This window comes from Mesocricetus auratus, unplaced genomic scaffold (assembly GCF_017639785.1).
Source record: "Mesocricetus auratus isolate SY011 unplaced genomic scaffold, BCM_Maur_2.0 Super-Scaffold_100029, whole genome shotgun sequence".
NCBI lineage: Eukaryota > Metazoa > Chordata > Mammalia > Rodentia > Cricetidae > Mesocricetus > Mesocricetus auratus.
This window is the reverse complement of record NW_024429210.1, coordinates 16,222,967-16,235,018: the sequence shown is the minus strand read 5'-3', so window position 1 is coordinate 16,235,018 and position 12,052 is coordinate 16,222,967. Positions and strand designations below refer to the sequence as shown.

At 41.2% G+C, this 12,052-nt stretch overlaps 1 protein-coding gene across 4 annotated transcripts in view; it reads left to right on the top strand.

Moving 5' to 3' along the window:
- Nucleotides 1-12,052, top strand: part of Vrk2 (VRK serine/threonine kinase 2) — a 129,341-nt gene that overhangs the window by 68,977 nt on the left and 48,312 nt on the right. For all 4 annotated transcript variants that reach the window (XM_040733194.1, XM_040733192.1, XM_040733193.1 and 1 more), the window contains one exon: nucleotides 11,589-11,697. In XM_040733194.1, the coding sequence (XP_040589128.1) occupies nucleotides 11,589-11,697 (109 nt within the window). The remainder of the gene's footprint in view (nucleotides 1-11,588; nucleotides 11,698-12,052) is intronic.

The window sequence follows — 12,052 nt, the reverse complement described above, 5'->3', positions numbered from 1 at the left end:
TGGAGAATGTAATCAGGCTGTCATCATCTTAGGTCCTACCTGGGAACTACCTGCTTTCAGTGGTCACTCATGTGACTGTTGACAAGCCTAAGGTGTCTCTGCAAGGGACTACCTTTTTGTTATAGGGAAGCACAGAGGCTTTCCCCAGAGAGAATGGGAAGGAGGGAAAGGGAGGGGGGATATGAATGTGAATATAAATATAAAGGAAAGTGAGGCCGAGCTGGAGGTCACAGTATTTCTTTATGATCTAATCATAAACATGATATCCTAGCACACAGCCAGTCAGCCACTAGGTCCACTTCTGATAGATAGGAGAGAAATAACTCCACCTTGAGGAAATACACAGCAAAATATTTATAAAGTTATCCTTGAATGTGTGTATTAGCACATACAAAATTCATTAGTTCTGATATTGAAAAAATCATTTGTTTTGAACCCATTTTGTTGCAGGGAGTATCATAGACATATCCTACTTTGCCTTTTTTGGACAGATGATAGTTGTAGTTTAGATGTGAGAAAATAGGTCAGGTATCAGCCCTCTGTTCAAATACCTTTTTGGTCTGTTTTGTTTTTCAAGGCAGGATTCTTTGTGAGCTCTGGCTGTCCTAGAACTCACTCTCTAGACCAGGCTGGCCTTGAACTCACAGCAGTCCACCTGCCTCTGCCTCCAAGTTCTGGGATTCAAAGGCGTGTGCCACCACTGCCTGGCTGTGTTCAAATATTTTTAATAGTATCAATAAAGTGAACTGTTTCATACAGGGTATTAAGTGGACTACAGGAATCTTGAGGCATCCATGTCATGTTACATGTTTCTGTTAAATCATCTAGAACTGTAAACATGGAAGATACTTCTGAAGGAAGGATAGAAAGTTCAGGATAAAATGGCAGAGTAGAAGTTGCTGGTGTGATCTGGTGAAGGGCAACTGCCAAAAAAAAGACTCTTCTGAGAAGATGAAGAGCTTTGAAAATTCTCAAATGTATAGGATACACCGGAAAGTGTAGCACCAAAGCCAGACAACATCCCAAAAGAAGCCAAGACATATAGACACACTTCCTTGACTGTTGAAGAAGAAGCAGGAGCCTTATCACAAGGGTAATACAGACAGGTTCCAATAAAACCAAACAAACAAAACATTCAAAACAAGCCCTCCAAACACTCTTCCATCTGCCTAACAAGCCTCATGCTGGGAAACAGTTCTCTCCAAGGCTGGGGTGTTCATCCTGCAGGGAGGGAGTCCTTCAGCGGGGAAGTAAACAACTGAGCCACCTTCACAGAGTCCCTGAGACTGACCACATGCACTAGGCCTCTTCTGCCAGAGCAAATAATAGAAGTTGAAAGTCCCTCTGACAGGAAGCAAAACCAAGCTGCCAAGAAGTTTCTCAGACCTGACTAGCTGCCTGGAAAAAGCAGAAACCTGCTGAGTTGGCTGGGAGAGGTTTTAGACCAACTGAGGCACATGGAAAGGACACTTCCAAGCTTCTGAGCTGTCTGTAGCCTGTCCAGGGTCCAGGTCCCCAGTTTTGTTAGCTGTGAGCCATGCTGAGGTGGGCTTTGGTGATGTAACCGCCTTTGAGTCATTTCTTCTCCTGTCTGTAGCCCTAATAAAACTCATTGATTCACCAAGATGGACTTTGGTGGCATCCATGTTTAGGTCTGTTGTGGGTTCCCTATCTGGGGCAAGTAGATGTGTTTATTATATTTCCCCAGAAAATGTTTTATCATACAACATCTTAAAACAAGTTGTAGCTTTTAGAGAGATGGTGACTCTTCTGATGGTGAACAGTAGAAAAAGAAAATCTATTTTGCCACTCAGCATGATTCATAGGGCAGTAGACAGGCATAATCTTCAGAAAGAAACCAAGACCAAAACCAAACTGTTGTTGAAAATTGAGATACCCTGGAAGCCTGAGAAAGGAGTAATCAGAAGCCAGAGAATCTGTCTTAGCACCAGCATGAGAGACATCCTTACAAAGTTCTGTGGAAAGCAGAGGAAGGAGGGCCTTTGAAGGGTGCAGGTCAGAGGAATCTGCTCAAGTACTGAAATACGTAGATCATGTTGCCCTGCTCTTGATGGCTGAGAGCAGGTTTCATCAGCTGAGAATAACCCTGAGCTTAAGCAGATTGCCTCTGGAAACCGCTGAAAGAACCAGTGTCAGCCCAGGACCCCAAAGACCAAGTTCTCAGTACAAAGATTTATTTTTCCCGGAGGGAGAGAGGGTAGGGAATAAAAGACAAAGACAGGAGATAGAGGATGGGGGAGAAGGGGAAGTGAACAGGGGCAGGGGTATTTGTCCCAGAGGCACAAAGGATTTCCTCTGGATAGAGGAGACAGACATGGAACATAGGAAAATGGGTGGCTTATAAAGGAAAAGGGGGACGCCCTGTGTTAGGATGAGGTGTTTAATTTTAATTGTGTATGTTAATTAGGTGAGCCAAAGGGGCCTTTGATGACTGTTGGAGTTCAATGCTTTGATAGCTGGAATTTGGTAGTCAGCCATAGGGGGAAGATGTGGTCAAATAAGGGAGTAGACCCTGGTGGCTAGTTTAGGACTGTAATCTAATAGTTCAGTAATGGGGAGTAGGGTAAAGCCTGACAGAGCCATATGATTGAGTGGGCTGGTGTGCCTTCATTACCTAGCTGTGTTCTCTACTATAGAGAATGAAGACTCTGGGATACTGGACATGCATAGCAACATCCAGTATAGCCAGTAGCAGAAAGTCTTTTTGAATTATTATTATTATTATTATTATTATTATTATTATTATTATTATTTTATCTGAATACAATTTCCCCTCCCACTACTCTTCCCAGGTGCTTCCCACCTCCTCTGCCACCTGGATCTACTCCATTTCTGTCTTTCTCTCCTTAGAAAAGAATAGGCTTCTAGGAAATAACAATCAAACATAACAAAATAAAATATAATAAGATAAAACAAAAACCATCATATTAAAATTGGACAAGCCAAGCCAAAGGAAAATAAAAGAGCCCCAAGAGAAAGCACAAGAATCACAGAGGCCCACTTGTAACACATCCAGGAGTTCCATAAAAGTACTAAACTGAAGGCTTTAGAATACATGTAGAGGACCTGGTACAGACTCATGTAGGTCCTGTGCTTGCTGAGTCAGTCTCTGAGTTCATATGAATTGTCCTTGGTTGATTCAGAGGGCCTTGTCCTTCTGGTGTTTTCTATTCTTTCTGTCTCGCCAACTCCTTCTGCATCCTCTTCCATAGGCTTCTCTGAGCTCTGAGGGGAAGGATTTGATACAGACATCTCATTTAGAGCTTGAGTGTTCAGAGGTATCTCTCTCTCTCTCTCTCTCTCTCTCTCTCTCTCTCTCTCTCTCTCTCTCTCTCTCTCTCTCTCTCTCTCTCTCCCTCTCTCCCTTCTCTCCTTATAGTGTCTGCCTATGGTCTCTGTATTTGTTCCTGTCTGCTCAGGACGAATCATCTCTGATGGTGACTGAACAAGGCACCAATCTATGAGTACAGCAGAATTATCATTAGTGATTAGAGATGATTAGTAGGAGTTCTGACTCCATCAATATTTGGAGACATCATAGGACCACCTGTGTATATTATAGGAAGCTTCCACAGTGCTAGAGTTCCACACTGCCCTTCAAATGTTCCTCAAATTCTCCTCAGTCCTAGCTGTCTCTGCTGTCATTTCCATCTTTATAAAATGTCACAGGAACAATCTCGCACATCACTGACCCCAGATTTCTAATAATAAGAAGCATATCGTCTGACTAGATTAGAAAACTGAACAAATTTTAAATCTCCAAGACACACACCTCACTGGTAAAGACATCCACGATTGAGTCAGAGGAGGGAAGTCAATCTAGAAAGTGGATGGAAGCTGGGAACAGCTGCTGAAATTATTTTTATGCTTGATAAAGTAGATTCAAACCAAAAACAGCAGTGATAAAAAGGAGTAGCACATTGAATGAAGGTTCTATTTCCCAGACTCTCTGGCCATGGGATTGTAGACTGGCACTCCCTAGATCTATGTCTAAAATCCATATATGAGATGGAAGCAGAGGCAGACCCCCAGCTGAACTCAAGGAATCCAGTGACAGAGAGGGAGGACTGATGGGCAAAGGGGTTAAGACTGGGCTGGTTTAGCATCCAGAAACAGCTGACCTGACAAGGGTTAGCTCTTGAATCCCAGACTGACGACTGGGAATCCAGCATGGGACTGATCAAGACCCCCTCAATGTGGGTGTCAATGAGGAGGCCTAGGTAATCTATTGAGCCTTGGGTAGTAGATCAGTATTTATCCCGGGTATACAAATGGACTTTGGGCGCCCATCCAACAATGAGAGTTGCACTCTCACCCTGGACTCTTGGGGGAGGCTCTAGGCCCTGCCCTGGATGAAATGACAGACTATGGACACCCCCATGGAGGGCCTCACCCTCCCTGGGGAAATGAGGGGATATTAGAGGGGTTGGTGGGAGGGCATGGGAGGAGGGGAGGGAAAGGGAGAGGGACCTGGAATTGACATGTGAAGCAACTTTGTTTCTAATTTAAATTTAAATATAAAATAAGAAAAAGGTGAAAATGTCAAAAAAAGGACTAGGACATATTAACAAATGGACAGTTCATCAAGCATCATTAGGAGCTGCTTTGAAAATGTGTGTGCGTATCTATGTATCATATATATCACATGCATTCACAGCCTGGAGAGGCCAGGTGAGGGTGTTAGATTCCATGGAAGTAGAGTTATAGATGATAGTGAGCTGCCATTTGTGTGTGGAATCGAACCAGGGTTCCCTAGATGAGCAGCCTGTGCTCTTATTTGTTAAACTATCTCCCCAGCCTCTGAAACCTACATTGTTTTGTTTTGTTTTAAATATATATGCCATATATGTGACACTGGGATTGAAGCAGCTCTTTAAAAAGTAGTCTTCCAAGAAAGAAACTTCCAGGACTGAATGGGTCCATTACTGAATTCTACCAGATGTTTAAAGAAAAGCCTATAACCCTGAAAGAGAGAGGGGCAGGGAGGGAGAGAGAAAGCAGATACCAACTCTCCTACAGTAGAAGAGTAAGGACACTGTTAAATTCATTCTAAAGCCATGATACTCTAATAACTAAGACTGGAAAAAGATAAACAACCTACCAAACAAAAACAACAAAACCAAAAGAAAGAAAAGAGGAAAACATAGACCAATAGCTTTAGTAATCATAAATATAAAAGATCCCACTTAGTTTTATCAAATTCAAGAACACATCAAAGACATCATACACTATGATGACCAAGTTGGTTTTATTCCTAGGATGGGTGGTTTGTTCAAAATATGGGGGACATCAGTAAATTTAATACACATGTAAGTTAATTCTAGGGAATCTCTGATCATTAAGAAATCACATGTTTTTCTTAATCAGTGTCAAAAATGCCTTTGATGATGTTCAGTATCCCTTCATGGTAAATGTCCTGAAGAAAGCAAGAAGAGACAAAACATGTTTTCATACAAGAAAAGCTATATATGAATCTCTACTGTCAGCATTATACAAACTTGGGGGAAACTGAAGGCTTGTCCTCTAAATCCAGAAAGATGTTTCCACTCTCTGGTCTTGTCAGTAGCTGAAGAAAAAGAAAGAGAGGCAGTGAGAGAAACATAAACATATAGAAGAGGGGAAATTCAAAGTATCCCCATTTAAAGACTATTCGACCCTGTATGTAAGAGACACAAGAGTCTCCATGTGAAGCTCTTAGATGCGATGAACATGAGCAGCACAGTAGTCAGACATGACAATGAACAATCATAACAAAGTTGCTGAGAAAGCAGTCTGGAATAGGAGTCACATTTAAATACCTTTAAAAAATCCCCTAGAAATAAGCCCACTTGTGGAGGGGAAATACCTCTACAGTGAAAACCATCAGGGACTGAAGAAAGAAATGGATGGAAATACTAAAAGACAGAGTAGCTTGCATGTGCAGCAATTGCCATAATTAGTATAGTGGAAATGGTTCTGTTATTAAATATGATCTCTTGGTTCAGTACTGTCTCCATAAAAATTCAAGTACATCTTAAGAATTAAAACTAGAAAAAATTCTATAATTTAAATGAAACAAACAAACAAATACCCAAACAAACAAAGTAATTCCAAGCAGAATATTAGTGCTAGTGGTGTCAGACTATTTGATCTCAAATTGTACCATACTAAGTGATAATGAAAAGTGTGGCACCTGGCACAGATCAGTGAACTAGAAAACGGCTCAGAAGTAAACCCATGCAAATACACTAACTAACTTCCTGGTATAAAAAAGACACATTGGGAAAATCTCTGTTCATCAATGGTTTCCGCAATGCTTGATATCCACACATAGAAGAATGACAGTAGATTCTTATTCAGTGGCTCTCAACCTTTCTAAGGCTGCGACCCTTTAAAACAGTTCCTCATGTGTGGTGACCCCGATCATAAAATTATTTTTGTTGCCACTTTGTAACTAGTTTTGCTACTGTTATGGATTGTAAATATCTGATAATGCAGGATATCTACTATGTGACCCCTGTGATAGGGTCATTAGACTCCTTAAAGAGGTTTTGACCTACAAGTTGAGAATCATTGTATCTGTCATTGTGCATAAAAATCAATTCAAAACACATTAAGGCCTTAATTTAAGACTAAAGACCCTGATACTACTAGAGGAAACCTTGGGTAAACTGTTCCAGACAGCTATGGACAAGGACTCCAGTAACCCAGGGGGACTTTCTTGGAGCTCACTAGTGGAACTGTGTTAGTTTCTCTCCTGTTGCTCTGATAAAACACTGTTACCAGGGCAGCCTATAGACGAAAGAGTTTATTTTGGCTTATGGATCCAGATGGTTGGAGTCCATAAAAGCAGGACAACGCGATAACATGGCCTAGGCAGCCGGCATGACAGTGGGAATGGAGCAGGAATTATAGAGCTCACATCTTAACCATGAGCACAAAACCTCAGAGAGAGTGAAATGGAAGGACGGCAGACATTTTTCTCAAAGCCCCCCCCCCAGTAATGTACCTCCTCCAGCAAGGCTACATCACCTAAGCCTCTCCCAAAGAGCACCTTCAAATGGGAACAAAATGACAGAGTTATGTGGGGCATTTTTCATTCAAAACACTACAGGGCTTTCATAAATTTAAACAGTTTCTACATAGCAATGGAGTCATCCTAGTGAATAGACAGCCTTTGCAGAGGAAATCACCTTCGCAAACTCTCCATCAGATGAAGGCTTATTAAATGGGATATATTAAGAACTGAAGAGATTAAATGGTAAAATACTACATGTTCAAACAGACTAATGAACTCAATGGATAGTTCTTGAAAGGGAGACATAAAAATGTGTTTAATGTTCTCAGCCATAAGGAAATACAAATTCAAAGTAGTTCAGAAAGGTTGGAGAGATGGCTGCATTGTTAAGAGCGTTTGCTGCCCTAGTGGAAGACGAAAGTTCGCTTCTGAGCACCCACGTTGGGTAGCTCCTCACTGCCAAACCTCCAGCTCCAGGAAATCTGACTCCCTTTTCTTCCTTCTACATCTGCATACATACAGCATACATTGACATAGAAACACACACAGATATAGGTAAGCAAAGATACATTTTTAAAGGAAAGCTATTTTGAGATTATATCTCACCATCCATAATCATCAAAAACAAAACAATGACAGTTGTGGCAAGTGTCCTGGGAAGGAGGACGCCTTTTATAGTAGTGATGGTGTAACCTAGAGTGGGCAAGGTAAAATTATTATGGCTGTTTCTCACCATAGAACTGCCATATGACCCAGTAATGCCACTCCCGAGGGTTTGTCTGACGGCATCGTAGCATACCATAGAGACATTTACATGTCTATTATTGCACTGTTCATAACATACAGGAATGGACTCAGCCTTGCTGTCCAATCAACAGATGGATAATGGAATTGTGATACGCAGTAGGATTTTACTCAGCATAAGGAAAGTGCAGTCATGACATTTATCAGCAAGTGGATGGAACTGGAGAATATTCATTAAGTGGAATAAACTTCGCCACCCAAACCAGTTCTTCATGTTTCATCTCATCTTAGAAACCCAGATGCTTTATACACTTTATATATATATGATGTGAGGTGTTAAGAGAAGCTTTTTCCTTGAGAGAATGCCTTCCCGCCAGCCTGGTTCTAGAGCCGCATCAGTCCCAAATAAACACACAGGAGGCTATATTCATTATGAAGCTGTTGGCCTTGCTTGTCTCTTACTGGCTAGCTCTGGCGTTACATGTTGACTCTCTTGTGTTTCCCCTTCCCAGAATCCTCCTCGACTCCTAGTCCCTCCTATCTAGGTTTTCTATTGGCCAGACAGTACTTTATTGACAAATGCACAGGCAAATAACAGGACTTCCCCAACATCTCCTCTTTTCTGTTTAAACAAAAGAAAGGTCTTAATTTTAACATAGTCAAATTGTATATGACAGAACAGTTATCAAGTAAGAACATAGTTACAATATTTTAGCAAGATTTAAAGAAAATATCATCTATCCCATCCTTGTGAGTCAAAAGTTCTATATGTATCTTTTATCATAACTAAGGAAAACTATAATTATAACTATCTGTCTTCAACTGCATCAAAGACCACAGAAGGATAATATATAAACACTAGGATTAACAGAGACATCTTACTGCCTGGACAGTCACCCGAAGTTCCTCTGTAACGTTGGGGCATCCATCTTCAGCCCATAGGCCACAATGTGTCTGGAACACTTCTCAGCAAAGCAGGAAATTTCAAACTGTCCATCTGCATTGGCAGTCTGTAAGTCATTTTTCTTTGTCCTGCAGAAAGTCTCGTAGACTCTTCATGAAGCGGGAACCCTGTAAGACTGAGTTCAGTAGTCACTTTCCTGTGGGTCCTGCTTGTCCAGTTTATACAACAACAGTCAAGAAGTACAGGCAAGAGCAGTTCTTGCCCAAATGGCTAATCTTGCCATGTTGAAAGCAAACTCCATAACAAGTTTCTTCGATGCCCATCTTCCTCTCAGATGTAATTGGTGCTGCCAGGAGCAGACATTTCTCATTGTCAAGACAAACCCTAAACCATTTTAAATGCCATGTTCTGAAGGTCTTTGAGAGGTTTGAAGACTGTCCATCTCAAATATATTTCTGTATATCTAGAAACCTAACTTATGTAACTAGAAATTCTATTATAAGTAACTATCTATAGTCTGTATTCAATTATGCATTACTTGTAAAAGATCAGTATAAGCACAATACTTAATCAAGAGGAGAAATATAAGCATCACAAAATTGACCTTGATTTTGTCTCAATAAATGAAAAACAATACCCATACCATAATTCCCCTTTTTACCATTAAAAAAGATTGGCTGTGATCACTAGCCAATTATAAACAATCCCATTTAAATGAAAACAAAGATTTATAAACAAGATGGGAATTGGGACGTCGCTCATTCCAAACTGCTTCCTGCTGGAAGGGGGCGCTGTTCACACCATGGGGATCATGACAAAACTCAGAAACCTTTATAAGTCCGTATTTTCGGGGTCTGTAAAGCTGTATCATCTTAGCTGTTTCAGTTGTTGGAACACCTGGTCCACTGCTTCCGGGGGTCTTGGTTGGTCAAACCACAGAAGACTGGAAGGAATTCTCAGCTTTTCATTTTCTGTAGAAACATAAATAAAAACTCCTTTTCCGAGTAACATATCCTTATGCTTAAATTTTGAAGTCAAGGTATTTTCAAAAGATATAAGTTGAATTAATTCAGCAGCATTTATAATCAAGTGTACTTTAGCATTTGTTCCTTCCTTAGCAATGAAAAAACTGAAAAACACAATAGCGTACAGTATCCAGACTCTCTGTGTGATTTCCATCTTTACGTGGCTTATTTATTTATCTATTATTACTTCATTTCTTTCACTTTCATTTATTTTTCTCTGAGACAGGGTTTCTCTTTGGAAACCTGCCTGCCTCTGCCTCTGGAGTAAATCCTACCGGCGTGCGCCACCACAACGCCGGCTTTTGTATTTATATACCACTTTGCCGTTTCATTTTCTCTCTTAATCTCACGTATATTTTTAAACACACTGTAAACCTTTAGAGGTTTTCTTTATCCAAGTCTGACTTTACTGTAAATCTTTATGTTTTTCTGGCCACGTGTCTTATCTGTTAAAACCATGGCTGTTTTAAACTGCCGTTTCAAGATGGCGGGCGTAAGCGTGATTTCAGCTTACCGCCTCAGTCCATGCTGCTCAGTCCACTTCCAGCTGTACGTACACACCTTTCAATCGTTAGCAGAGTCTCTTAAAAGAACTTTGCTGGCTTTTTTTTTTGTTTGTTTGTTTTATGCCGAGTCAGGAAGACTCCGGTAAGCGAGCCACGTGAATCTCGGCTTGTCGCTAGCAAAACAGAGCACACCTGAGAAAAATGCTGCTACCAAAAATCTGTGCTTCTCCGTTCTTCTGTTTCTAAAATTCCTTTAAAGCTTTTGTTGTTTTGCATGGAAATTCAATCCCGCTTCTGACAACCACAGTGAGGGTGTATGTGTGTGCACGTGTGTGTGTGTGCACGAGCATGTGTGCATCTGTATGTAAAAGTGCCTGTCAGATGTGGGGAAGACAGCATGAGAACGGAGAGGGGGAATAAGAGGGAAGATAATGGAATATATGTGACATGACCGCACAGGCACGGATATTTGAAGGGAAAGGGAACCAGCAGGAGGTTGAGGGGTGACTGGGGAGGGCAGTGGAAGACGAAGACGAATGATGCAAAACCTATAACTTTGTATGGTAACTTAGTAATCATAAAAGGCATAGTGAAAACATGCACGATAAAGTCACACTCTTGTCAAACACCCTCCCCTCAAAGCGCTGTGTGTATTTCTGTAATAGTGGATACAGAATGTGGAGTCTTGTGCTAGAAAGGGGAAATAAAAAAGGGACTACTGAACAGAAAAGAAAGATGGGGATGGAGAGGTGGATGGAGCCATTCAGAGAGCTGCTGCACTCCTGTTAGTAACCAAGTTTGGATCCCAGCACCCATGCGACCCCACCAGCTTCAGCACTGAGGGATAGACAGCCTTTTCTATCCTCCGTGCCCACAGTCTCTCTCTCTCTCTCTCTCTCTCTCTCTCTCTCTCTCTCTCTCTCTCTCTCTCTCTCTCTCTCTCTCTCTCTCTCTCTCTCTCTCTCTCTCCTCTCTCTCACTCACACACACACAACTAAATAAAATGTAAAAGAGTGTTTAAACAATGGAGAAAGTATAGTTTTGTAAGATAAAGAAGTGTTAACCACTTTCTTTATGACACTTTTAGTGACACATCGCAAGGTGATGGGGACTAATCTGTACGAAGCAATTAGCACTGCCATAGGCAATGGAAGAGAGAGTTTGCAACACCGTCCTCTCCAGCGGTAACTTCTTGGTAGCAGGGAATGAACTGTATGGGAAACACTCAGCTCCCTCACAGAGGATAGTGGGTCATTGTGCACCAGCCCTCTAGCGGCTTGGACTGATTCTCCTTGGCTGATAGGTGGGAGGCATTGCCCTCCTTTCACATTCATTAAGAGATAATGTTAGCATTGATTTCAGGAAGATCTCTTTTCTGATACCCCCTACAGTTACAGATTCATGGTAATGGAAAGACTGGGAATAGATTTACAGCAGAAGCTTTCAGACCAGAAGGGTACTTTTCAAAAGTCAACTGTCCTGCAACTTGGAATCAGGGTGGTGAGTTCAAGATCGTTCACTCCATATTCCTCAGTTTTAGATTATTTACTTGTTTTGATTTTTAGGGAATTATGAGAAGGTAAGGATTATTGCTTAGGATTCAGTTATAGAGAGGAGAAAGGATTTTGGTAAAATTGATAACCATGGACTCTGCAGATGACACGCTATGCTGTGTCTGGCCATTGCTATTATACTTGGTTTTCCCTCACAGCTTGGTTTTGCATATCAGAACAAGCTTGTGTAGCTGCAAGAATAACCTTTTTGACTGTTACATTTGTAACTGCAAATTGTGGCCAAATAGACACCTTGTCATACTAAATATGGTATGGTTTGATTCAAAATATTTTAAGTGTAA